This window comes from Brassica napus, chromosome C4, assembly GCF_020379485.1.
Source record: "Brassica napus cultivar Da-Ae chromosome C4, Da-Ae, whole genome shotgun sequence".
NCBI lineage: Eukaryota > Viridiplantae > Streptophyta > Magnoliopsida > Brassicales > Brassicaceae > Brassica > Brassica napus.
The window spans coordinates 32185451-32210880 of NC_063447.1; the positions used below are offsets into that span (position 1 = coordinate 32185451).

The window sequence follows — 25430 nt, forward strand, 5'->3', positions numbered from 1 at the left end:
TTTTAAATCCTTGCCAAAGGGATTTGTTGTTAAAGGTGTTAAGATGGCTAGTAGACTTGAGATTAATGATTACTTAGGTAACATTCAACCAAAGGAATTTGATGCTTGAGTTATCTAGGTAAATGAGCATTCATCTAGGGATAGAGTTTGCTTAGGATTGTGTCTAGGCCTAAGGAAGATATAAATTGGTTAAAAGTTGACACCTTTAGGTTGAATCTTGATCACCCAAGATCAGTTCCCATAGCCCATGAGTTCTCACTTCTTATAGAAAAAAAAAGCTTGTGCCTTTATTGCATTTTAGGTAGTAAGTTAGTTTCAAATTATCTCAAAAACTGGTAGCACTAAGATTAAGCATGGTCTTGCATTCCCTTTGCATCATAATCACCTAGGATTGGTTCGACAATCTTTTATACTACATTGATTTGATCTTAGACCCTTGAAAAGTCTTGTATCAAATTGGCGCCGTTGCCAAATTCTAAGTTGATTGTGACATTGGGATTTAGTCATTTGCTTGAGACTAAGTCAATTTTTATTTAATCGTGTTATTGCTTCTCTTTGTTCTTCTCTCTTTGCATTTCAGGTGTATGAACACAAGGAGCAGAGGTGCAACAAACCTAGTTCCAAGAGTTGAAGACATTAGAGCACTTGAGAGGGAGATAGCAAGACAAAGAAGAGAAGTAGAGCAACAGGCTCACTTGCAAGGGTTGGGTTTGATATGGAGAATCTGCCTCAAGATGGTGAAGCCCAAGGAGGCAATGGTCCAGGAGCTGATCATTTTAGACCACAGCGCCAGCCACAACATCCACAGTGCCAAGCTCGTGCCATTGGAGCTTATGATCAACCTCACATTCATGGTCATAGGTTGGGAATCAGAGCACCAGCTGTGGAGAACAACAACTTCGAGATCAAGTCAGGGCTGCTCAACACTATAGAGAACAACAAGTATCATGGTCATGCTGCTGAAGACCCTTTTGATCACTTGTACAAGTTTGATCAGTACTGTGGCTTGTCCAAGACAAATGGTATTTCTGAAGATGCTTTCAAGCTAAAGCTATTTCCTTTCTCTTTGGGAGACAAAGCACACCAATGGGAGAAGACTCTTCCAATTGACACTGTCACTACTTGGGAAGATTGCAAGAGAGCTTTCCTAGAAAAGTTTTTCTCTACTTCAAGGACAGCTAAGATCAGGAACGAAATCTCCGGATTTCAACAAAAAGGTCTAGAGAGCTTCAGTGAAGCATGGGAAAGGTTCAAGGGTTATTGGTCTCAGTGCCCTCATCATGGTTTCAGCAAGGAGAGCTTGCTTAGCACCTTCTATAGAGGAGCCTTACCACAGTGCAGAAACAGGCTTGATACTGCCAGCAATGGTTTCTTCTTGGGGAGAACTGAAGAAGAAGCAGAGGAACTGGTGGAGAACATGGCTAAGAGCGACTCATTCTACAGCGAGGAGCATGATAGGGTCAACAGAAATGATGATCAACAGACAAAGAGAGAGATCAAGTCCCTGCAGGAGAAGATGGACTTGCTTCTTTCTAACCAAGCTAAACAAGAGCATGTCAACTTTGTGGGTGGTCCTATTCAAGAGATTCCTCCCAAGATTAATGAGGTTGATGGTTTGGAAGGACAAGAAGAGTTGTGCTTCATCAACAATAATGGTTCTTGGTACAGGAAGGAGCCTAACTTTCAGTACAACAACTATCAACAAAAGTCCTACTCAAACAACCAGCAAGGAGGATACCAGCAGAGGCAAAACACTCAGCAAGGGAGCTATCAGCCTAGGCAAAACACCCCTCCTGGTTTCAACAATAACAACAATCAGTCTACTCAAGCTCAAGGAAGTTCTTCACAGGCTCCAGCTTCAGATACAAGTGTGGATACAATGTTCAAGAAACTTTTGGATTTTCAGGCCAAGAATGAGAAGACAATGGGTTATGAGTTCACGAAAATTCACTCCAAGATTGATGGAAGTTACAATGAGCTCAACAACAAGATCCGCCATTTGGAGAATCAGTTTGCTTCAATGAACTCTCAGCCAAGTCGCCAACAAGGGGCATTACCTGGAAAGCCAGAGCAAAATCCCAAGGAGACAATGAAAGCCATCACCCTTAGGAGTGGAAAACAGCTACCACCAAGAACTCTCATTAGGGATAATGAGAAGCAAGATGGGGAGGTGGTCATCAATGTGGATGATGATGTAGTTATTATGGATGAGAAGACCAATGAAGAGATCTTGGAGAAAATAGTTGAAGCAAAAGGAAAGGGTAAAATTGGAGAAGAAAAGAAGGGGGGAGAACAAGAATGAAGTTGCTACTTCATCAAAAGAAGCTCTATTCAATCCTCCTCCCTATGAACCAAAACTTCCTTTTCCCGGTAGATTCAAGAGACAGCTTTTGGAGCAATACAAGGCTTTATTTGAGAAACAAATGAGTGAAGTTCAGATTACTATGCCCATAATTGATGCCTTCATGCTAGTGCCTCAATACAGCAAGTTCCTCAAGGATGCTGTAACTAAGAAGAAGAAGGAGATGGAAGGCATGGTGGTTCTTACTCATGAGTGTAGTGCTATTATCCAAAGGCTAACCATCCCTAAGAAGCTTGAAGATCCAGGAAGCTTTACTTTACCTTGTGCCATTGGGCAATTTACTTTTGAGAGGTGTCTATGCGATTTGGGAGCAAGTGTGAGCCTTATGCCTCTCTCCATTGCTAAAAGGCTTGGCTTTACACAATACAAGAAGTGTAGACTCTCTCTTGTGCTAGCTGATCGCTCAGTGAAGATTCCCATTGGTATCCTAGAAGATCTCCTGTCATGGTTGGAAATTGTGAGATCCCTACAGATTTTGTGGTGTTAGAGATGGATGAAGAACCAACAGATCCTTTAATATTGGGGAGACCTTTCTTGGCTACAGCAGGAGCAGTTGTGAATGTTAAGGAAGGGAAGATTGATCTTCACCTTGGAAAGGGAAACATTCTTCACTTTGACATCAAGGAGGTGATGAAGAAGCCTATTACTCAAAGCCAAGCATTCTACATTGAGGAGATGGAGGTGTTAGCTGATGAACTTCTAGAGGAGTTGGCACTTGAAGACTCTCTACAACATGCCTTAACAATTGAGAGAGAGGTCCAAATGGTTGAGAACAAGGAAAGTGATGCTTATGTGAAGATGCTGGACTCTCACAGAGAGATTAGTGATGAAGAACAGAATGAGGAGATTTCATATGAGGATCACCATGCTTCCCCAACTTCTCAACAAGAGAATCTCCAAGAGGATGATTGGAGTGAACTCAAAGCACCAAAAGTGGAGCTTAAACCTCTTCCCCATGGTGTAAGGTATGCTTTCCTTGGCCCTAATGAGACTTACCCTGTCATAGTGAGTAGTGAGCTTAGTGAAGATGAATTGTCTAAACTTTTGAATGAACTTAAAAAGTATAGAAAGGCAATAGGCTACTCACTAGATGATATTAAAGGGCTATCACCTTCTTTATGCATGCATAGGATACATCTAGAAGATGAATCTATGACTTCTATAGAACATCGAAGAAGGTTAAACCCCAACTTGAAGGATGTTGTTAAGAAATAGATTCTAAAACTCTTAGATGCAGGAGTCATCTATCCTATTTCGGATAGCAAATGGGTGTCTCCTATGCATGTTGTTCCAAAGAAAGGAGGAATGATTGTGGTTAAAAATGATAAGGATGAACTAATACCAACAAGAACAATAACAGGACATAGGATGTGCATAGATTATCGAAAACTTAACAAAGCATCTAGAAAGGATCATTTTCCATTGCCATTCATTGATCAAATGCTTGAGAGACTTGCAAATCATCCATATTATTGTTTTCTTGATGGGTATTCAGGGTTCTTCCAAATCCCCATACATCCAAATGATCAAGAGAAAACGACTTTCACATGCCCCTATGGTACCTTTGCTTATCGAAGGATGCCATTTGGGCTATGTAATGCTCCAGCCACTTTCCAAAGATGCATGATGTCTATTTTCTCTGATCTTATAGAGGATGTTGTGGAGGTGTTTATGGATGATTTCTCTGTCTACGGATCTTCGTTTTCTGCTTGTTTGTCAAATCTTAGCAGGGTCCTCAAGAGATGTGAAGAGACCAACCTTGTGCTGAACTGGGAGAAGTGTCACTTCATGGTTAAGGAAGGGATTGTGCTTGGACACAAGATTTCAGAGAGGGGGATTGAGGTAGACAAGGCCAAGATTGAAGTGATGGTTGGGTTAGCTGCACCAAAGACGGTTAAAGACATTAGAAGCTTCCTCGGTCATGCTGGATTCTATAGAAGATTCATCCAAGACTTCTCGATGATAGCAAGGCCAATGACTAAGCTTCTATGCAAGGAGGCTGCATTCGTCTTTGATTGGGAATGTCTACAAGCCTTCAAGAAGTTGAAGGAGAAGCTGGTTAGCGCCCCAATTGTGCAGCCACCAGATTGGGATCTCCCCTTTGAGATCATGTGTGATGCTAGTGACTATGCTGTGGGAGCTGTTCTTGGTCAAAAGAAGGACAAGAAGACTCATGTGATCTACTATGCGAGTAAAACTCTTGATGAAGCCCAAATGAAGTATGCCACAACTGAGAAGGAGTTGCTAGCCATTGTCTACGCCTTTGAAAAGTTCAGAAGCTACTTAGTTGGGTCAAAGGTCATAGTCTACACTGATCATGCTGCATTGAGACACCTCATGGCCAAGAAGGATGCTAAGCCAAGGCTGTTGAGGTGGATCTTGCTGTTACAAGAGTTTGACCTGAGATTAGAGACAAGCCAGGAGTTGAGAATAGTGTAGCAGATCACTTGTCTAGACTGAAGATTGAGAGTGGGATCCCTATTGATGAAGGGCTTCAAGAAGAGCAAATCATGGCCATTGGAGCGGTGGTAGCAGTTTGTGAAACTGGAAAGAAACTTGAAGAAGTGAAGGCAACTGAAGAGAAAGGGCCTTGGTATGCTGATTTGGTGAACTACTTAGCTTGTGGGAGAGATTCACTTGATCTTGAGGGATATGCCAAGAAGAAGTTCTACAAAGATGTGAAGCGATACTATTGGGATGAACCTTACCTCTACATCCTTTGTAGAGATCAACTCTATAGAAGAGCAGTAGCTGATGAAGAAGTTGAAGGGATCCTCACACACTGTCATGGATCATCCTATGGAGGGCACTTTGCTACTTTCAAGACTGTCTCAGATGTGTTACAAGCTGGGTTTGGTGGCCTCATATGTTCAAAGACACTCAAGACTTTGTCTCTAGGTGTGATTCATGCGAAAGGAGAGGAAACATCACCAAAAGAAATGAGATGCCTCAAAACCCAATTCTAGAAGTGGAGGTGTTTGATGTGTGGGGTATTGACTTCATGGGACCATTCCCATCATCTTTTGGCAACAAATACATCCTTGTAGCTGTTGACTACGTCTCCAAGTGGGTAGAAGCTGTGGCAAGTCCCACCAATGATTCTAGGGTGGTGATAAAGATGTTCAAAAGTACCATCTTTCCAAGGTTTGGAGTTCCAAGAGCTGTCATCAGTGATGGGGGTTCTCACTTCATCAACAAGCTGTTTGAAAGTCTTCTCAAGAAGAATGGTGTGAAGCATAAGGTTGCAACACCATACCATCCTCAGACAAGTGGACAAGTTGAGATCTCCAACAGAGAAATCAAGTCTATTTTGGAGAAAACAGTGGGGACTACAAGGAAAGATTGGTCCATCAAGCTAGATGATGCACTATGGGCTTATAGGACTGCTTACAAGACTCCTTTAGGAACCACGCCTTTCAACCTTGTGTATGGGAAGGCTTGTCATCTACCGGTTGAACTTGAGTACAAAGCATTGTGGGCTGTTAAGTTGCTGAACTTTGACATCAAGAGTGCAAAGGAGAAGAGACTTCTCCAACTCAATGAACTGGAGGAGATCCGACTTGATGCTTTTGAGAACTCAAGGATTTACAAGGAGAAAACCAAAGCTTTTCATGACAAGAAGATCTTGAAGAGAGAATTCAATGCTGGAGATCAAGTGCTTCTCTACAACTCTAGACTGAAGTTGTTCCCCGGGAAGCTCAAGTCAAGATGGTCCGGTCCTTTCAAGATCAAGGAAGTTAGGCCATATGGGGCAATTGTGTTATGGAACAAGGATGGTGGAGACTTTACAGTCAATGGACAGAGGGTTAAGCTCTACATGGGAGCCACAACAGAGGATGAGAGAACCTCGGTTCCTCTCTCCGATCCCATTCTCGCCTAGCCAAGAAGAAAGGAAGTCAAGCTAGAGACTTAAAACAAGCTCACTTGGGAGGAACTCCCATGTCTATCCTTGTACATATTTTTTTTTTTTCTATTTCTAGTATGTCTTTGGCTATTTTTCTGTGTCTATCAGACCTTCAGGTCCAAGAGGAGAGATTGTGGCATTAAACGAGGTGTGGTGAGGTTCAAAACGCTCACAGCGGCCAACCACAGCGGTCTACACATACCGCTGCGACTAAAAGAGAAATATGCTTGAAGTCTCACAGCGGTATCTTGGAGCGGTCTCATCAAACCGCTGTGAAAATACTCTACCCCCTGCCCGATTCGTACTTGTCGCAGCGGTCTGTGAGATTTTGAGGCAATAAGCCGCTGTGAGAGGCGCAGCGGTCTGGCGGAGCGGTTTACGGTGACCGCTGCGACACTCACTTGCGCGTACCGGCGTCGATTTCCGGTTCAATTCAACTGAACCGGATCGAAATCACCAAAACCCGACGCGAGACACTCCTTCTTCCTCTCTAAAATCGTATCTCTCTCTCTTTTCCCTTATCAAAAACTCTATACTTTCATTCTCTCAAACATAAAAACTCATAAATCTCTCAATTCTTCATCAAATTCGTTGATTCAAGTTGCTATCTCCGTGATTTCACTTCGACTTTTCATTTCCCTACTCTTGTTTATCTGAAACAAGCTAAGGTATAGAGAAATCGTCATCTTATTTTCGGATTTAAAATTTCCATTTTTTTTAAAAAAGTGGTTGCATGGTTGATTTCTTGTTCAATACTCGTTAATTATGTCCTTTTATGCTTGATTGATGAGTTGGGTAGATGAAAAACGTGTTTAATTGACCTGAATTCGAATTTGAAAAAGTTAGGGTTCATATTGGGGATTTTCGAAATTTGAAATGGAGTGATTGTTTGATGTTAAAATTGAGTTTATTGAGTCATAGAAGATGAGTATGAATGCCATTTGCTGTTTTTGAACTCATTAACTCTTTCCAAGCTTTAATTTGTTTCTTATTGATCATGTCACTTATACAATTTCGAGCTTGTTGATAGCAGGACATGGGGAAAGATCGCGGTCCCGGAACTGATCGCATTGTGGATGTAGGCACTTCGTCTCGAGCTGGGACAAGAACCAACCCACCACGAGCAGGACGATCAAAGCCAAACCCATCAGCTCAAGTTTCCCGGCGTAGAGCTCCACAGCAAAGAGAAAAGTCGCCAGCTGACAGAGCGACATTAGAGGCAGAGATCGAAGAGATGATAGAAGAGGGTCTTAGAGCTGATACTGAAGATGAGGAGGAAGAAACACCTGCTCCCAAGCCAGCTAAGAAGCGGAAGAGAGTGCCCCCAACCAGCAAACCGACTTCAGCACAACTCTATGAGCGCCTTTATGATGATGTCAAATGGAACCCCATGAGATTTCCGGATGCTGAAGCTCTTCATGCGCTTGGGATCTATGAAGATGTAAGGATGATTCTCCGGAACATGGGCATGGAGTCACTACTTGGCATGAGCTACGGGATTCACAAGGAGGCTTCTTGTGAGTTTTTGTCTACATTCTTCGTGCAATACCATTGCGACGAACATAGGACCGAGGGCGCATCAGTTTTAAGATCAATGAGAGAACCTATAAGGTGGGTTTCAAGAAGCTAAGCTCCATTCTCGGTTTCTCGGACAACCGTGGGTCGTTTCTACCTGCTAGGTCGGCAATTGTGGATGACATATGGACAGCAATTACGGGGTGGTCGCGTACAGCGGGAGAGGACAAGAGCAATGACATCTCTAACCCGGGAGTGAGATATGCCCACAAGGTCCTTACTCACACCTTTTACTCACGGAGGGAACCGGGCGGAGCAAACGATGATGAGCTCAAACTTCTAGCTCTTGGACTTCTCCCTATTCTTGAGGAAGGAACGCTACTCCACACCGATCCAGAATATTTTGAGGATTTGGGACTTGTGGGATTGTTGATGAAGCGGTTTGAGTACTACCGAGATTGGGCTTGGACAACTCCAAATGAAAAACCGACGCTGTTTATCGGGAGCTTCATTACTCCGATCTTGGAAGCATTTGGGATAGATTTGGGACCTCAGGATCATGCTCCAGCCTCCATTGATCTCGCTTACTTGAAGAAAACCCATTTCCTTACCGGCCAATCTGGCGATCGGTATGGTTACCCCTTTTGGTCCACTGATCTCGAACCTGAGCAGCTACAGATATTCCTACCTTGTGAGAGATTGACGACGCTATCTGATCCTCGGCATGTACTCTTCGCTCCAGCTGCTCATGAGCTCATTCCCGCAGATTTTGGTGTACTTGAGACCATCACCAAAGCGCGCAAAAAGAAGACCAAGACCAGTTCTTCTCGGGCAGCTCGTCCTAGTGATGCTGATGACGAAGGACCGACCACACCAGCCTTGGTGTATGGGACAGAGAGATACCACTTTCAGCCTTATGGTGGAGTTACACCGAACATTGCATTGCGCCAAGCTCTCTCTCAAAACGCCAAGTTGCTTCGGTGGAACAAGATGCAAGATTCCACCATCCACAAGCTGAAGAACTCAGTGAAAGCGCTTAAGAGACAGATGAAAAAGGTCACTGCACTTCTCTCTCAAGTGTCTATCGGTTCTGGTTGTCAACGGGATGACGTGTTGGCAGCTGCTGGTCCATCTACTCTCCCATACCCCGTCTTCTATGGACCTCCTCGTTCCCCAGAGTACCGACTCCGTCGTAGACGCAGGAACACAGCTCCTCCACCCCGAGCCTCCTCCAACGAGTCTCCTTCAGTCGCTACCGACGACGACGACACGGAGGGAGCATCCTCCTTTGCTTAGCCAAGTTTCATCATCACCCTTCCTTTGTATATATCAGTTTTTCTTTGCATTTATTTCTCTTTTCGGTATCTCCTCCTACTTTCTAACACAGAGATTGTGTGAACAAAGTTTGGGGGAGGTATCAAGTATTTGATCATGTTTTCTTTGATGAATTGAGTCTCATGCATCGCATTGTACATACATATATGCATAGAAAAAACCAAAAAAAAAATAAAAAATTTGAAATACACAAAAAGAAACATGTAGTTGCATCACTTGCACTTTTAAGATTGAGTCTAGAGCATATAGGTTGCATTCACTTGCATTGGGAATAATGATTTAAAATGTCTTGCAAAGAACCCTTGTCTAGAACTCAAAATGACACCCTAGTTAAACATATCAAGTAGCTTAAGCATCTCTTGAAAACCTTGTACGCTTCGAGCCTTGAAAACTCTTCTTGAAACTTGTTTGCTTGCTTGATGTTAGCATTGTTCTTAAGATCAGCTCCAAGATAAACTTGGCTTGAATGAACTTAATCTCTCTTGCATATGGGCATTTGCATACTTGATCATGGATCTCATACACATTTGGGTTATCTTATTCCTTCATACCTATCTTTGTTAACCCAAATGGCACTCCTTACCCTAAAACCCTAACCATTCTTTGAGACCAAACATTGAATTGCATGAGTGAGGCCTCTTTTGATAGCTTGTCATGTGCAAAATCTTGAGAGTATTAGAGGCGACATAGGTTTATTCTCATCTCTTGCTAGCACAATGAGTTAGCATTTGGGGGTGGTGAGAGGGGTTTGTGTTTTAAATTTCAATATCTTGGGTTTGGAGAGTGAGAAAGATGAGAGATATGAAAATAAAGCTCCTAGGGATATATATAAAAAAAAAATGATAATAAGAAGCTCTTGATTATGCAACAAAGAACCTTCCCCCTAAAAAAAAAAAAAAAAGTAGGTGGGAGAGCTTGTGGAAAGTGGGATTAAAATCCCTAGTGAGTGGGTCATAAAAAAAAAAAAAAAAAAAGAGAGTTGTACATTGGGTGAGTGATGTGAGGGGTTTTAGATTGATTTTTGAGATGATGATAAAGAGGGTAGAACTTGTGATCATTTATAACAAAATGGGGTAGAATAATGAGAATGAATCTATGTATGCATGAGTTGCTTCTAATCTTAGATAAATTTTGCATAATGATCAAGCTCCTTGTTTTGAGTGATAACCACCCTTAAATAAAAAAAAAACATTTGAACCCATCTCTTCATTCATATTAGACCATTGCATACCTAGCCAAATGATTGAGATCATGTGCCCATTTGTGAGACTTCACCTTGTGTGTGTGTGTGAATCAATGTGAGAGCTGATTGAAGAGACTTGTTGGTAGAAAGTATTGCAACTTGAGTAGAGGAAAAAAAGAGTATGGATAGGCCTAGAGAAACTAGAGTATAATAAGGAGAATGCTCATGCTATTTGCTATGTTTCTTTAGGATGTTAAGTTGAGTGCTAGGAAGTGTTACTTTTGGCTATGAGTTCCCACCTTCAAACCTCTCTCTCTTATGAGTTCTTACAAGGTCACTTGAGGACAAGTAAGATACAAGTTTGGGGGAGTTGATATCTTCTCAATTTGCATTGTTTTAACCATTCATTCTAGCATATGCTGACCATTTAGGATAGCATTTAGATATGTTTAGGATTGCATTGCATTACATATGTCCTTATCAGGTGATGGAAATTTCAATTGGTGACTTTGGAGCATTTAGCGATGGTTTGGAGGCAAAAAGGGGTGATTCTCGAGAAAGAGACGCATTGATCAAGTGTCCCAGCGGCATAAGGAAGTCCCAGCGGCCTTTTGGCCCCTCAAGAAGCCGCTGCCAGCGCTGTGAAACGGAGAAGTATGGGAGCGGCCTTACGCAGCGGTGTACCGAAGCCGCTGTAGACGCTCGAGAGATGAAGACTCAAGAAATGGAGACCAAGTGCGGGAGCGGCCTGACGCAGCGGTGTGACGAGACCGCTGGCAAAATACCTCCTTCCCTGCCGCGTTCGTACTTGTCGCAGCGGTGTACCGAAGCCGCTGTAGACGCTCGAGAGATGAAGACTCAAGAAATGGAGACCAAGTGCGGGAGCGGTCTGACGCAGCGGTGTTGCGAAACCGCTGGGAAAATACCTCGTTCCCTGCCGCGTTCGTACTTGTTGCAGCGGTGTGATGACGAAGCAAGTAAGCCGCTGCGAGTGTCCCAGCGGCTAGGCAGAGCGGTTTCACGTGGCCGCTGCGAGTCAAGAAAGTCAACATTTTCCGGGTTTGACCAGATAATTACCAATTTGTGTTTTGGTTAACCCATGTTTGTTGGGTTAAACCAGGTTCGACTTTAAGCTACTATAAAGGTCCTTCAGACCTAATTGTAGGATCTCATCTTGTTTTCTATCAAATCACAAAAGAACTTGGAGGTGAAAGATTATATCTTGATCATTTCTCTCTTGTGATTGCTTGATTTTCTTGATCTCTTATCATGTTTAGCACCAAATCATCTTTGATTCTTGGGCTCATCATGGAGAGTAGTGAGTAGTCATCTTTGGATTCATGGGTTAGGGAGATTAAGGGTGATTAAGCTAGATCTAAGGTGTTTAGGTATAGATCAATCTTATTCCTTGCTAGTAGAGGGCTTTTAATGCAATTTTAGAGTTGGCCTCTCCAAAGTTGAGCTCTAGGCATTTCATACCCGGAAGGTGTTTGATGAAATGCCTGAACCAACTCTCCTTAGCTTTTAACATCTTTTGCCAAAGGGATTTGTTGTTAAAGGTGTTAAGATAGCTAGTAGACTTGAGATTAATGATTACTTAGGTAACATTCAACCAAAGGAATTTGATGCTTGAGTTATCTAGGTAAATGAGCATTCATCTAGGGATAGAGTTTGCTTAGGATTGTGTATAGGCCTAAGGAAGATATAAATTGGTTAAAAGTTGACACCTTTATGTTGAATCTTGATCACCCAAGATCAGTTCCCATAGCCCATGAGTTCTCACTTCTTATAGAAAAAAAAAGCTTGTGCCTTTATTGCATTTTAGGTAGTAAGTTAGTTTCAAATCATCTCAAAAACTGGTAGCACTTAGATTAAGCATGGTCTTGCATTCTCTTTGCATCATAATCACCTAGGATTGGTTCGACAATCTTTTATACTACATTGATTTGATCTTAGACCCTTGAAAAGTCTTGTATCAGAGTCATTTTTGAAAGAACCCTGACATTTAAATATTTGTGAATTTTATATCTTGATTTTTTAGATGTCATAACTCTTACTTTGTTATAGAAAATTTTAAATAGTTTAAACTATTTTTTTGATATTTTGTATGTCAGATGAAAAAAAATATATATAAAAACTAAAGTTAAGAATTTTTAAAATACATTTTAAACATAAAGTATATACATATCCAAACTATTATTTTATGTTTTAAAAAACATTTAGAAAATATTAAACTTTAGTTTTTAGATATTTATTTTTATAGCTAATATATTATTATACAATAAAATTAATTCATTTATTAACCCGCAGTTCATCTGCGTCGACCCAATGACCCGGCGACCCGGTAAGTCGTCTGGTTCAGTGTCCGGTCGGGTTTAAAAACATTGGTTATATGCCAGAATGCTTGCCTAATAAAAATCATCATTATTATTTTATCTAGATTTTATACAAAAAAATATTGAATATGAAATTATAAATATACTTTTTCCCCACAACTTAGAAGCTTTATATTTGATTCTTTAAAATTGTGTATAAATTTTTATTAAAACTTCAAATAACATTATCAGAAATTTTATAAAATGTTGAATGACACAAACATCAAACCATTGAAGATGTTTGAGATTGGCTCGTTGGTTGTATCTATTGCCAAAACATATTGTTAATAATATATATCCATTCATTTCTCCCAGATTTGACCACTAGAACTAAACTGTTTTACAAGTAACAATATAATACGTGACATTCTGGTTTGTGGTATATGTTGGAAGGTTTAAGAGAATTGAGCTGGCTCTATATGTCATAAAGTGCACTTACTTTTTTAGGCACACATCCGTTTAAAATTCCAGAGTTAAACGCGCTTAGGCTGGAGTAGTGAAAGGATAAGTTACCTATCGGAAAGTGATTCGCTATACCGTGTGAGTGGGACCAAATACGGAGAAAAGTCATGTGGTGATTGAAGGATAAGTAAACAAGACTTTCGAACCTTCAAAACTTAACTTACCATTCATGGAATGGGGTCCACATACCGAGTGAGAGGGTGTGGGGGGGGGGGCATTAGCCATGGATGGTCGGGGGTATTACAAATGGTATCAATGCCGAACTCAGACGAGTGTGGAGTCAGTGAGAGCTCACACTAACATGGGTAACGATTATGTGGCGCAACAGAGACATTGCGTTATTTGAAAGGAGGTGAATTGTAACATCCCGGTTTGTCGTATATGTTGGAAGGCTTAAAAAATTGATTTGGCTACTTTTGTCATCAAAGTTCACTTGCCTTTTCGGGTACATATCCATTCAGAACTCCAGAATTAACCGTGATTAGGCATGAAGTAAAACGATGTGTGACCTATCGGGAAGTGATTCGCGATACCATGCGAGTGAAACCAAAACACGAAGAAAGGTCATGTGATTATTGCAGGGTAAATAAACAAGACTTCCGAGCGTTCAAAAAAATTAACGTACGAATCACACGGAATGGAATCACATGCTAAGTGAACGGGCGTGGAAAATCCATTAGCCGTGGATGGTCGGGTGTTACACAATATTATGTAATTTATCCAGAACCGTTCATATTAATTCAGAGTTTGCCTTTTTTAACCAATTCATTGAAAGATTTCTTAAACCTAATATTTTTATCTGAGTATCATTCCATTAGGTTTGATAGGTCTTGTTTTCAGTTTTGGTTTGGTTGGATTACGATTTGGTTTTGCAGATTGTAAGTTAAACTAGGTCGTTTTACTTTTAGGAAAAATGTTTTTTATGAACGTAAGTGTTAGAACTTAGAAATCAAAATCAAAGGATAAAGCCACAAAGGAGAAGTGCACTACAAGAAAACAGCGGTATTCTGACGGACATTCCGACGGAAAATGAAATCCTCGGAATATCCCGAGGAATTTCCGAGGAAATTCCGAGGAAGCACAAAATTGGGTTTTCTCGGAATTTCCTCGGAATATACCGACGGAATTCCGAGGAAATATCTATCCGTCGGAATATTCCGAGGAAATTCCGAGGGAAAATGGGTTCCTCGGAAAAAACCGATGAATTCCGAGGAAATATTATAGCCGTTGGAGAGCCGTTGGGGGATTTTACAAAATTCCGAGGAAATTCCGACGAACTAGCCTTTTCCGTCGGAATTTCCTCGGTCTGTCGGCAGGATTTAAACTATAAATACAAGCACTCCTCTTCCTCTTCATTCACTCCATATCTTCATCCTCCCTCTTACTCTATTTACACACGAATTTGATTCATAAAAAATATGTCTTCTTCAAATTATTTTCGTTCTTGGATCGATCGACCTCATTTGGATCCGAACACGAGATTGCTTACGGAAGAATACCAACGAGGTATAACCGAATTCATGGGGTTAGTTCACCGACAACCGGAAGAAAAAACAGGTATGTTAAGATGTCCTTGCTCTAATTGTAAAAATAGAAAGGTTATTAAAGAGTGGGATGTTTGGACTCATCTATATTTGAGTGGGTTTACACGAAGTTACAAAATTTGGTATCATCATGGGGAAACTGATTATGAACATGGTAGTACTAGCGAACCTCAGCCAGCGGTTAGATTAGAAGAACCAATTAGAACGGATGTAGATTATGGTGTAGGTACTGAGCAGATGGTAAATGATCATTTTAGAGGGGAAGATTTACCCAATGCAGAAGCTAGGAGATTTTATGATATGTTGGATGCTGGAAAGCAACCATTGTACGAAGGTTGCAGAGATGGTCATTCAGCTTTATCATCTGCTACAAGATTGATGGGCATTAAAACAGATTATAATTTGGCTGAAGACTGTGTGGATGCGATTGCTGATTTTGTAAAAGGTATTCTACCCGAGGATAATGTAGCTCCTGGTTCATACTACGAGGTTCAGAAACTCGTAGCTGGTCTTGGTTTATCGTATCAGGTAATAGATGTATGCAGCGACAACTGCATGATTTATTGGAGGGCGGATGAACAGCGGGTTACATGCAAATTTTGTGGAAAGCCTCGTTATAAAGATACGAGTGGAAGAGTTCCAGTGCCATATAAAAGGATGTGGTATTTACCTTTGACGGAAAGGTTGCAGAGGTTGTATCTGTCTGAACGCACAGCGCAACCAATGAGATGGCATGCGGAGCACTCAACAGATGGTGAGATCAGACATCCTTCAGATGCAAAAGCGTGGAAGCATTTCCAATCAAAGTATCCCGACTTTGCGTATGAGAGAAGAAATGTCTACCTTGGATTATGTACTGATGGTTTCAGTCCGTTTGGCAAGAGTGGAAGACAGTATTCTCTATGGCCCGTCATTCTTACACCATACAACCTACCCCCAAACTTGTGCTTGCGACGAGAGTTTTTGTTTCTCTCGATTCTCGTTCCCGGACCAGAGCATCCTAAGAGATCACTTGATGTGTTTCTTCAGCCACTAATATATGAGTTGCAACAACTATGGGCTCAAGGTGCTGAAACATACGATGTTTCGTGTAAAGAAAACTTTCAAATGCGGGCAGTACTAATGTGGACAATAAGTGATTTTCCAGCATATGGTATGTTGTCTGGATGGACAACGCATGGAAGGCTATCATGTCCATATTGTCAAGATAACACTGATGCTTTCCAACTAAAACACGGAAGGAAAACGTGTTGGTTTGACTGTCACAGGAGATTCCTACCACCTGATCATCCATATCGTAGGAGTAGGAATTTGTTTACGAAGAACAAGAGGGTGTTTGACAGTCCACCTCCGGAAATTTGTGGGAAAGATTTGAAGATACAACTAAGAGATTTTGGTGCAGAAAGGACGCCAGACGTCGGTGGACATGAGCGTTTTCCGGTAGATGCTGTTGGAGAACTACATAACTGGCACAAAAAAGTATTTTCTGGGATCTGCCATACTGGGAGGATCATCTGCTAAGGCATAATTTAGATGTCATGCATATTGAGAAGAACTTTTTTGACAATCTCATGAACACGATCCTTAATGTTCAAGGTAAAACAAAGGATAATTTGAAGTCAAGACTGGATTTAGTCGATATATGTGCTCGTTCAGAACTTCATGTTGATGAGAATGGTAGGGCTCCTTTTCCCATATACCGACTTGATGCAGAGGGAAAAGATGCGTTCTTTGATTGGATTTCAAACGATGTGGAATTTCCAGACGGTTACGCATCAAATTTGCGTAACTGTATCGACAGAAAGGAAGGAAGTTTACTGGCTTGAAAAGCCACGATTGCCATGTAATGATGCAGCGCCTCCTTCCGTTCGCCTTCAAGGAACTATTACCACGAAATGTTCATGAAGCAATTGCAGGGATAAGTGGTTTCTTCCGCGATTTATGCACGAGATCAGTGACTCTTGAAGGTATTGAAAATTTGAAGACTAACATAGCCGTGATTCAGTGCAACCTTGAGAAGATATTTCCTCCCTCATTTTTTGATGTTATGGAGCATCTTGTTATTCACCTGGCAAGAGAATTGGAACTTGGTGGTCCTGTGCAGTATAGATGGATGTATCTGTATGAGCGGTATATGTTCCATTTGAAAAAGATGGTGAAAAATTTAAGTAGGGTGGAAGGTTCTATAGTCGCACAGATGATCAATGAAGAAACTTCAAACTTTGCCGAGTACTACTTTCCAGCAGAAGTTCAGACCAAAAACAGAAGACCTGCTCGGCATGATGATAGAGGCGAACGGGCAACATATCATGTTACGGTTCCAGACATTTTCACAGACGTTGGACGACTTAGCGGAAAACCAAAGGACCGTCGACTTACTGAGCAGGAGCGCAGTCATTTGCAAACATATTTGCTCACCAACTGCGAAGACGTTCTTCAATATGAGAGGTAAATAAATGAGCTTACAAATTTTTATTTTAACAAGTTGAAATTTAAATCTTAATTAATTACATTATTGTCATCATATACAGGATTTTCATGGCAGAAAAGCGGTTCGAGTATAGATACGCCACAGAGGACGAACTAGAAGAAATGAAGCAGAGAGAATTTACTGGATGGATGTTTACTTATGTGAGTGCTTTAAACAAATTAAAATATATTTTATCACATATTTATACTAATTCACATTTATTGATATAACATATATATATGTGCTATTAATAGGTGTCTGCTGGTTTGGCCAGAGGTGAAACATTTGACGATTGGATACGTGAGATGGTCGTTGGACCAAACTTTGTTGTGAAGTCATATCCGAGATTTTGTACTCGAGGATATGCATTCACAACTCAGAAGAGGAGACGTTCGAGTACGACTTATGATGCTGGCGTTTGTTCTGCATCAGGAGATGATGTATACTACGGACACATACATGAGATTTTGGAAATCAAGTATTTGGGCATGGTTGGATTGCGCTGTACTGTTTTCTATTGTGATTGGCACGACAACACTCCAGATCGAGGTGTGAGAACAGATGCATTTGGTGTTACATCAGTAAATTCGAGGCGAAAGCTGCAATATTATGATCCTTTCATTCTTGCTTCTCAGGCCGATCAGGTATTTAAATGTTAATTATTCAGAATGATTCATCATCATGTGTATTAATTTATAATTTTTTTAAATGTTACAGGTTTGTTATATCAAGTACCCCCGGGTAAGGAACAGAGATGATCCATGGGTTACTGTTACAAGACTCAACCCGAGAGGCCGAGTTCAGGGAAGTTCTGAGCTGGAAGACCCACTACAACCAAGCACATCCGGCAACTTAAGTGCAGCAGAAGATTTAGCTGGAGTTGGCCTTGTAGTCGATTTAACCGACTTTGGAGAGGAAGCCGTCGTTCACGTAGAGGATGAACCAGTGATTGGAGAGTTTCACCAAGATCCAAATTCAGATTCATCTGGTGATGATGACTCGGAAACAGACTACCATTGATTTTTTTTTTTTTTTAAGAAATACCGAGGAAATTCTGAGGAACACTTGATATAACCTCTTTCCTCGGATATTAGTTATTTGGTTTATCTAGCAAGGCAAAGCTGAATACGAATTAAAAACTACTCAAAACACAACCAAATAAAACGAAGAAACCATGTAAAAGAAATACGAACTCATAATTAAGAAAAAAAAAACTAAGTTCAAAATTAACAGAAAATAAGACCATAAAACGTTAGAATAAAAAAGAAAATAAAATAGCGCGGTCGGAAATCAAATGGCAATACTGGCCGGTGATAGCTCCTACTCCTCGTCTCCTGCTCCAGATGTTCCTGCATCGTTGGGTCTCTTGGACCTCTTTCTTACCCTGTGTGTACCACTCGAACCCGAACCAGAGCTGGATGGAGAGTTGTCCCGATGAACTACATCATCCTTTTGGCAACGACACGGCCTGATACGTGAAATGGCAGCCCAGATCTTGTGTAGCATGTCGTTGTTTGTCTTTATGCTCTGATCTCTCCAATGTTGTTGCTGGCGCGAAGTGGCGTTCGGTGGAAGCTCTTGCAGCTTGTACTGGCTGGAGTCTGATGGGAGTAGCTGATGGGGTTGTGAATCATCTGGAATGGCTTGTGCAGCCTCATCTTCTCCTTCTTCATCAACCACGGCCTTGCCTTTGGTCTGATATTTTGGCGTGAAGAAGGATGGCTTGTCTACTAGTGCGGTAGCAGGGGGTAGGAACTCAACTGCAGCCTCTGAAAGTAGAGCAGTCAGGCCGATCTGAGGCAGGTGGCAGTAGAGTGTTTTCTTCGCTCGGTCCTGGAATACGTAGACGTAAGGACCATCCCGATCGATCCTCGAGTGGGGACCAGCTATGAACTCCTTACTTACTAGAGAAATGACATCCAGGTAGTTCCAAGCAATGTTGTTTGATCTGTCCAGTGCTACCTGCTGGTTCTGGCAGTCTACACCCACATGTCTAAGGATCCGAGTAATCACTGCACCAAATCCACATGCATTGCTCTTGGATTTGGTTACTTTCCCTTGTATCCTGCTAAGTTTGCGGCCAGCACCGCTCCCATGTTGAAGGCAGTAGCAGGTGGGAATGTAGAGTTTCCAAATGCCGGTAGCAAATGCCTCACACCTTGGTACAGGAGGCACAACTCCCATTGCGTGACTGATGCGGCTGTGGTTGTCCCGTATAGCAATGAGCCAATGAGGCGTGTCGCATATCTCAGTACTGGGCTCCGGATAAGTGACTCCTTTGCCTGAGAAGATCTATAAACCCCTGTGCCAATCGTTTCCCAGAAGTTCAACAGCTCTGAAGTCCAATAAAGACCAGATGTCCTCTCCCCCGCACTCAATCCAAATAGTCCGCAGAGGTCTGTGAAAGATACCTCATAGTATACTTTCTGCACTACGAATGCCAGAAAACCTTCCTGATGGCTATCATCGGGACGGCTGACGTATGCGGATGCTATGAACTGGCGTACCAACTCCGGATAAGTGGGTTCCTTGAGGTTGCATAGTTGGCCTAGACCCATGTTCTGGAATAGCCCTTCAATGTCTGCTTTGATTCCCAATATTGTCATCGTCTCAGGACATGCTAGTTGTGTAGCCGGAACGGCTACCTTCTTCATGTTGTTATAGTGGGTCGTATCAGACTTATCCCACTTCTTTGGCCTTTGCGTCTCTCGCTGAGACGAACCCTCTTCTTGTGTGTTCTTCTTTGCTGATGTTTTCGTGCGCTTCATTCTCTACAAAATAGAATCATTGCTCTCAACATGGTTATAATCAATTAAGAACTCAAAGCAACATGAAAATGAAAGGCGAAATCGAGTTGTGATAAAAAAAAAACGAAATTGAAAAAAATTCTCAATCCCTAAATCATCTCAATTGTGTTCCAAACTCGTTGATCACAGACAATTGTGTTCTATTCCATGTTTAAACATCTGTTTCATGCATATTTGATCAAGGAATCAACAAGGAAATAAGAAATTCACAAAACCCAAATATTGCTCAAGAACACGATTTCAGAATGTGGAGATTCGCGGAGTATACCTGTCTTAGGGTGAAAACGAGTGTAGGAATCAGGTAGAGCTCGAAAAATCAAGGGGAATAGAGCCCAAAATTGTTCAAATCGGATGATTATAGAGAGAGAGAAAGGGGGGGGGAATTATAGGGGAAATCGGAGGGGATGAGAGTTCTGAGGTTTAGATCCGAAAAAGGTCGGGTTTTGCCTTATAATTCTGTTTCCCGCACACGCATCGATCAATGCGTTTTTGAACAAATACGGATCGATCGATCACATTCTTACGCTTTGGTCCATCTTAGTGATCGATCGATCTGTTTTTGGACATATATCCATCGATCGATCCGTTTATAAAAAAACTTACAAGATTTTTCGAGGACATTCCGAGGAACATTTGAGATTCTCGATCGATCGATGGGATAATCTCATCGATCGATCACATTCTTACGGTCCGGTGCATCTTAGTGATCGATCGATGCGTTTTTGGACATATATCCATCGATCGATCCGTTTATAAAAAAACTTACAAGATTTTCCGAGGACATTCCGAGGAACACTTGAGATTCTCGATCGATCGATGGGATAATTTCATCGATCGATCACATTCTTACGGTCCGGTGCATCTTAGTGATCGATCGATGCGTTTTTGGACATATATCCATCGATCGATCCGTTTATAAAAAAACTTACAAGATTTTCCGAGGACATTCCGAGGAACACTTGAGATTCTCGATCGATCGATGGGATAATCTCATCGATCGATCACATTCTTACGGTCCGGTCCATCTTAGTGATCAATCGATCCGTTTATAAAAAAAATTGACGTATTGAAACCCCAAACACTAGTTCCTCGGAATTTCCTCGGAATATTCCGAGGAAATTCGGAGGAAGAAGAGGGTTTCCTCGGAGTTCCTTCGGAATAATCCGAGGAAATTCCGAGGAAATATGGTTTTTAAACCGAAAACAACGTTTTGCGGTTTGAATAACACCTATATAACCCTTATTAAGTGTCTTACGTTCATTATGAAGTCAAATATTTGTTCCTTACCGTATAATTAACACTTTTCCGATTGTATGAACGAAATCCCACAACATAAGAGAAACACTTATACCTTTTAATGAACGGTAAAGGGAATACTTTCAATTAGTTTTGAAATTTGTTATTTCATGGTTTATGCTCATCTATACAAAGAATCCTCAATGGTATGCATTACAATTGTATAAGAAATGAAATACGGCAAAAAAAATTGATGTTTTGAAACCCCAAACACTAGTTCCTCGGTATTTCCTCGGAATATTCCGAGGAAATTCCGACGGATATTTTACTATCCGTCGGAATTTCCTCGGAATATTTTCATTTTACCGGGCAAATATTTCGCGAAAATTGAAATTAGAATTCCGACGGAATTCCGACGGATATTATCCGTCGGACCCTAGGTTTTATAACCACGAGCCGCTTCTTCTTCCCCATTTCTCTCTTCTTCCTCTGCGCGACTCCTCTCTCCTTTCCGGCGATTTCCCCCTGAAATCCGACGATATCTCCGGCGATCTCCCCCTTCTCTTACACAAATCATGTTAGGACCCTATCCCACTCTCTTAGGTTCTATTTGTTAGGTTTTTGTGTAGTTTTGATAGATTTTTGTTAGGGTGATTGGTTAGGATTGTGATTTGGTTGTATAATAGGTTTAGAATTATGATTTGGTTGAATAATTTGTTTTGTTGAATTGATGTAGAATTGTTTTATAATTTTTTTATTTTTTTGTATTTATAAAATCGATTTTTGTATATAAAATCGATTTTTGTATTTTACAAATCGATTTTTCTATATAAATTCGATTTTTTTGATTTTAAAAAAAAAAATTGGTATACAAATTCAATTTTTTTGGATTTTACAAAACATTTTAAATATCTATAAAACTTTTTTTGTGATTAAAAACTATTATTTGGGATTTAAAAATATTTTTAATATATATATATTATTAAAACTATTTTTTTTTTAATTATTAAACTATTTTTATTTATTAAAAATATTTTTTGTTTATTAGAACTATTTTTATATATTTATTAAATATTTTTAATATATATAAATCTTTTTTGTCACTATATTATTTGGGATTTTTTTAAAAAACAAAATTAATTTATATATTTCTCTATTTATTAAATATATTTTTTTAATTTACAGGTCTCATGATGATCAGACCCGGCCTCGACAGCGTCGTAGTCGTGGTGGTACGGGGAGCCAGTCTCGGGATTCCAGCCATTTTCAGGATTCCCCTGCGCCCCACAGCTCCAACCATACATCTCCCTCTGCTGCACCCGCTCCTGCTCCTCTCGCTCCCGCTGCTGCATCCGCTCCTGTTCCTCCGGGTCCTCCGGGAGTGATGCGTGTTGCGGAGTTGGTTCAACAGCCCGGTCGTGACCATCTTCCGTATCTCACTCCGTATCCACATGGACGGGGTCAAACATGGTAATTAAACATTTTTTTCTTTAAATTTGGATTCATTATTAACCGTTTATGCTTTTTATTAGGTTCAACCGATCCGGAAACGGGATCAGTGCATGGATCAACCGTATGATGTACTCGGCCCTCGACAGTGGACATCCGACTTTCACTCACTTCCCTACCGAGAAGCAGGTTATGTGGTTTCGTCAGTTTGCGGTAAGTATTCTAATTTCTTACTTATATTTTTAATCTTTAATATAATTTTTCTACTAATTGTGTTTTTTTTTCAGCAAGAGTTCAACCGGAATTCCGATGAGACGCTCTTTATCTATCACCACTTCGTCCATAAAGTAATGGACAACTATGGGAAGCAGATCCACGAGTGGAAGAAGAAGTGGGAAATCAATAAGGTTCGATTTAATTTATTAAACAATTTTTTAATTTATTAAACTATTTTTTAATTTATTAAACTATTTTCTTTTTTTTTTATTAAAAGGTCCCAAAGTCGATGAACGACACGGTCTGGAAGGAGTTGTGTGCGCATTGGGATAAAGAAGAGACGAAAGAAACTTCTTCCACCAACTCCACCAACCGCAGGAGCGACCGTAAAGGGAAGGGCATCTACAAGCATAACTTGGGTGCTCAATCTATTGCCACTCTGGGAGATCGCATGGTAAGTTCAACCGTTTTTTTTTCAATTATTTGAGTTTCAGAATTTTAATTTATTGTGCATTTCTTCTAATTTCTAATGTTTCTTTAATTTATGTTTTTTTTCAAGGCGGAAGAAAATGATTGCGAGCCGGTTGATGATCTCGCCCTAATGAGGAGGGCGTATACCAACAAGAAGACCGGCCAGATTGATGACGGTCTTGTGAGGGACGTGGTCGACCTGGTCCAAACTCAGGTGGTAGACGAAGTGTCTCAGCTTCAAACCGAGGATGACGCTTCGACGGCTTCGACCAACTTGTCCCGGTTTCGAATCAACGAAATCGTTGAATCCGTAAGTTCTTTTTTTTTTTAAGTTCAATTCATTTATTTCTTGGTTTAAATTTGTAAATTTGGCTATTTTCTATTCAGTCGGTTCCAAAGAAGAAGGGACGTTTGGTCGGTTTGGGTCGTCGCACCCGGTCGGTTCCTCCTTCTTCTGCACCACCGCCCTTTGTTGATCCAGAAGTGCTTACGGCTCAGTTGAAGGACAAAGATGATCGTATATCTTTGTTGGAGACCCAGATGGCGGCTCAACAGGCGGGCTATGAGGCACAGAGGAGGCTGAACCAGCAAATGATGGAGATGATGCAGAGGATGTACCCGAACGAGGTCTTCCCGGACGTGCCAGACCCGTATTTTTTTTTTTTTCCAAAAACTCGGAATGTTTTATTTTTATTTGTGAAACTTTGAATATTAATTAATATGATTTCATTTTTAATTTTAATTTCATATTTTCGAATTTAAATTTCAGAAATTTTTTTTTTTTTAAATTAATATTTGTTACATTCCGAGGAAATTAATTATATTTTTTACTCGATCGATCGATGCGTTTTTGGACATAAATCCATCGATCGATCTGTTTATAAAAAAACGTTCGGAATATACCGAGGGAAACCTTTCCTCGGAATATACCGAGGGAACGGTTCCTCGGTATATACCGAGGGACCACTACAAGAAAACAGCGGCATACTGAGGGAAAAAATCGTCGGTATGTCGTCGGAATAACGCTATTCCGACGACATACCGACGAAAAAAATCCTCGGAAATAACTCCTCGGAAATTCATCTTTCCTCGGAATATTCCGAGGACTTTTTTCGTCGGAAATTCCTCGGAATATTCTGAGGAATATGTCGTCGGAATATTCCGAGGGATACACTTCCTCGGACTATTTCCAAAATTCAAAAAAAAAATTATAAATTTATTTTTTAAAATTGAAATTCAAAAATATAAAATTAAAATTGAAATAGAAAACATATTTAAAATACAAAAAATAATAAAATAGTTTTTATAAATAAAAAAATGTTTTATAAATACAAAATTAGTTTTAATAAATATAAATATTTTTATAAATATGAAATCATCTTTTTATAAATACAAATAGTTTTTATAAATACAAAAAATAATAAAATAGTGTTTATAAATAAAAAAAATGTTTTATAAATACAAAATTAGTTTTAATAAATATAAATATTTTTATAGATATGAAATCATCTTTTTATAAATACAAAATAGTATTTATAAATACAAAAAATAATAAAATAATGTTTATAAATCAAAAAATGTTTTATAAATACAAAATTAATTTTAAAATATGAAATCATCTTTTATAAATCCAAAAAACGAATTTATATACAAAAAACGTTTTGTATATTTAAAAATAGTTTTTATAAATACAAAAATAAAAAAATAGTGTTTATAAATCAAAAAAATGTTTTATAAATACAAAATTAGTTTTAATAAATATAAATATTTTTATAAATATGAAATCATCTTTTATAAATCCAAAAATCGAATTTATATACAAAAACGTTTTGTAAAATCGAATTTATATAAACGTTTTGTAAATACAAAAATAATAAACAATTTATAAAAAAAGTTCTAAATCAATTCAACACAACCAAATCACAATTCTAAACCTATTACACAACAAATCACAATCCTACCCAATCACCCTAACAAAAATCTATCAAAAAACTTCTAAAATCATCAAATCTACTTAAAAACCTAACAAATAGGACCTAAGAGAGTGGAATAAGGTCCTTACATGATTTGTAAAGGAATGGAAAGGATTCGCCGGAGAGAT

At 40.0% G+C, this 25430-nt stretch overlaps 2 protein-coding genes and 1 non-coding gene across 3 annotated transcripts; 2 read left to right on the plus strand and 1 right to left on the minus strand.

Moving 5' to 3' along the window:
* The first annotated feature begins 715 nt into the window (after positions 1-715).
* LOC125586011 lies at positions 716-2302 on the plus strand. The gene is made up of 2 exons (XM_048755777.1): positions 716-854; positions 933-2302. Exons 1-2 carry the CDS (start codon positions 716-718, stop codon positions 2300-2302), a joined length of 1509 nt encoding a protein of 502 aa, XP_048611734.1.
* On the minus strand, positions 1181-1287 carry LOC125586527. The gene has a single exon (XR_007323061.1). It is a non-coding gene; the product is annotated as a small nucleolar RNA R71 (small nucleolar RNA).
* A 121-nt stretch (positions 2303-2423) lies between the features above and the next one.
* Positions 2424-3577, plus strand: LOC125586012. The gene is made up of 3 exons (XM_048755779.1): positions 2424-2784; positions 2835-3423; positions 3493-3577. The coding sequence occupies exons 1-3, from the start codon at positions 2424-2426 to the stop codon at positions 3575-3577; spliced, it is 1035 nt and encodes a 344-aa protein (XP_048611736.1).
* Positions 3578-25430: the final 21853 nt, after the last annotated feature.

Excerpts from the sequence above, each read along its gene's own strand:
- LOC125586011 (XM_048755777.1), top strand. The coding sequence starts at position 716 with ATGGAGAATCTGCCTCAAGATGGTGAAGCCCAAGGAGGCAATGGTCCA. Across the intron at positions 855-932 it reads TGATCAACCTCACATTCATG|AGAACAACAAGTATCATGGT; the intron begins GTCATAGGTTGG and ends TCAACACTATAG.
- LOC125586012 (XM_048755779.1), top strand. The coding sequence starts at position 2,424 with ATGAGTGAAGTTCAGATTACTATGCCCATAATTGATGCCTTCATGCTA. Across the intron at positions 2,785-2,834 it reads CTCAGTGAAGATTCCCATTG|ATTTTGTGGTGTTAGAGATG; the intron begins GTATCCTAGAAG and ends AGATCCCTACAG. Across the intron at positions 3,424-3,492 it reads CTTTTGAATGAACTTAAAAA|GATACATCTAGAAGATGAAT; the intron begins GTATAGAAAGGC and ends ATGCATGCATAG.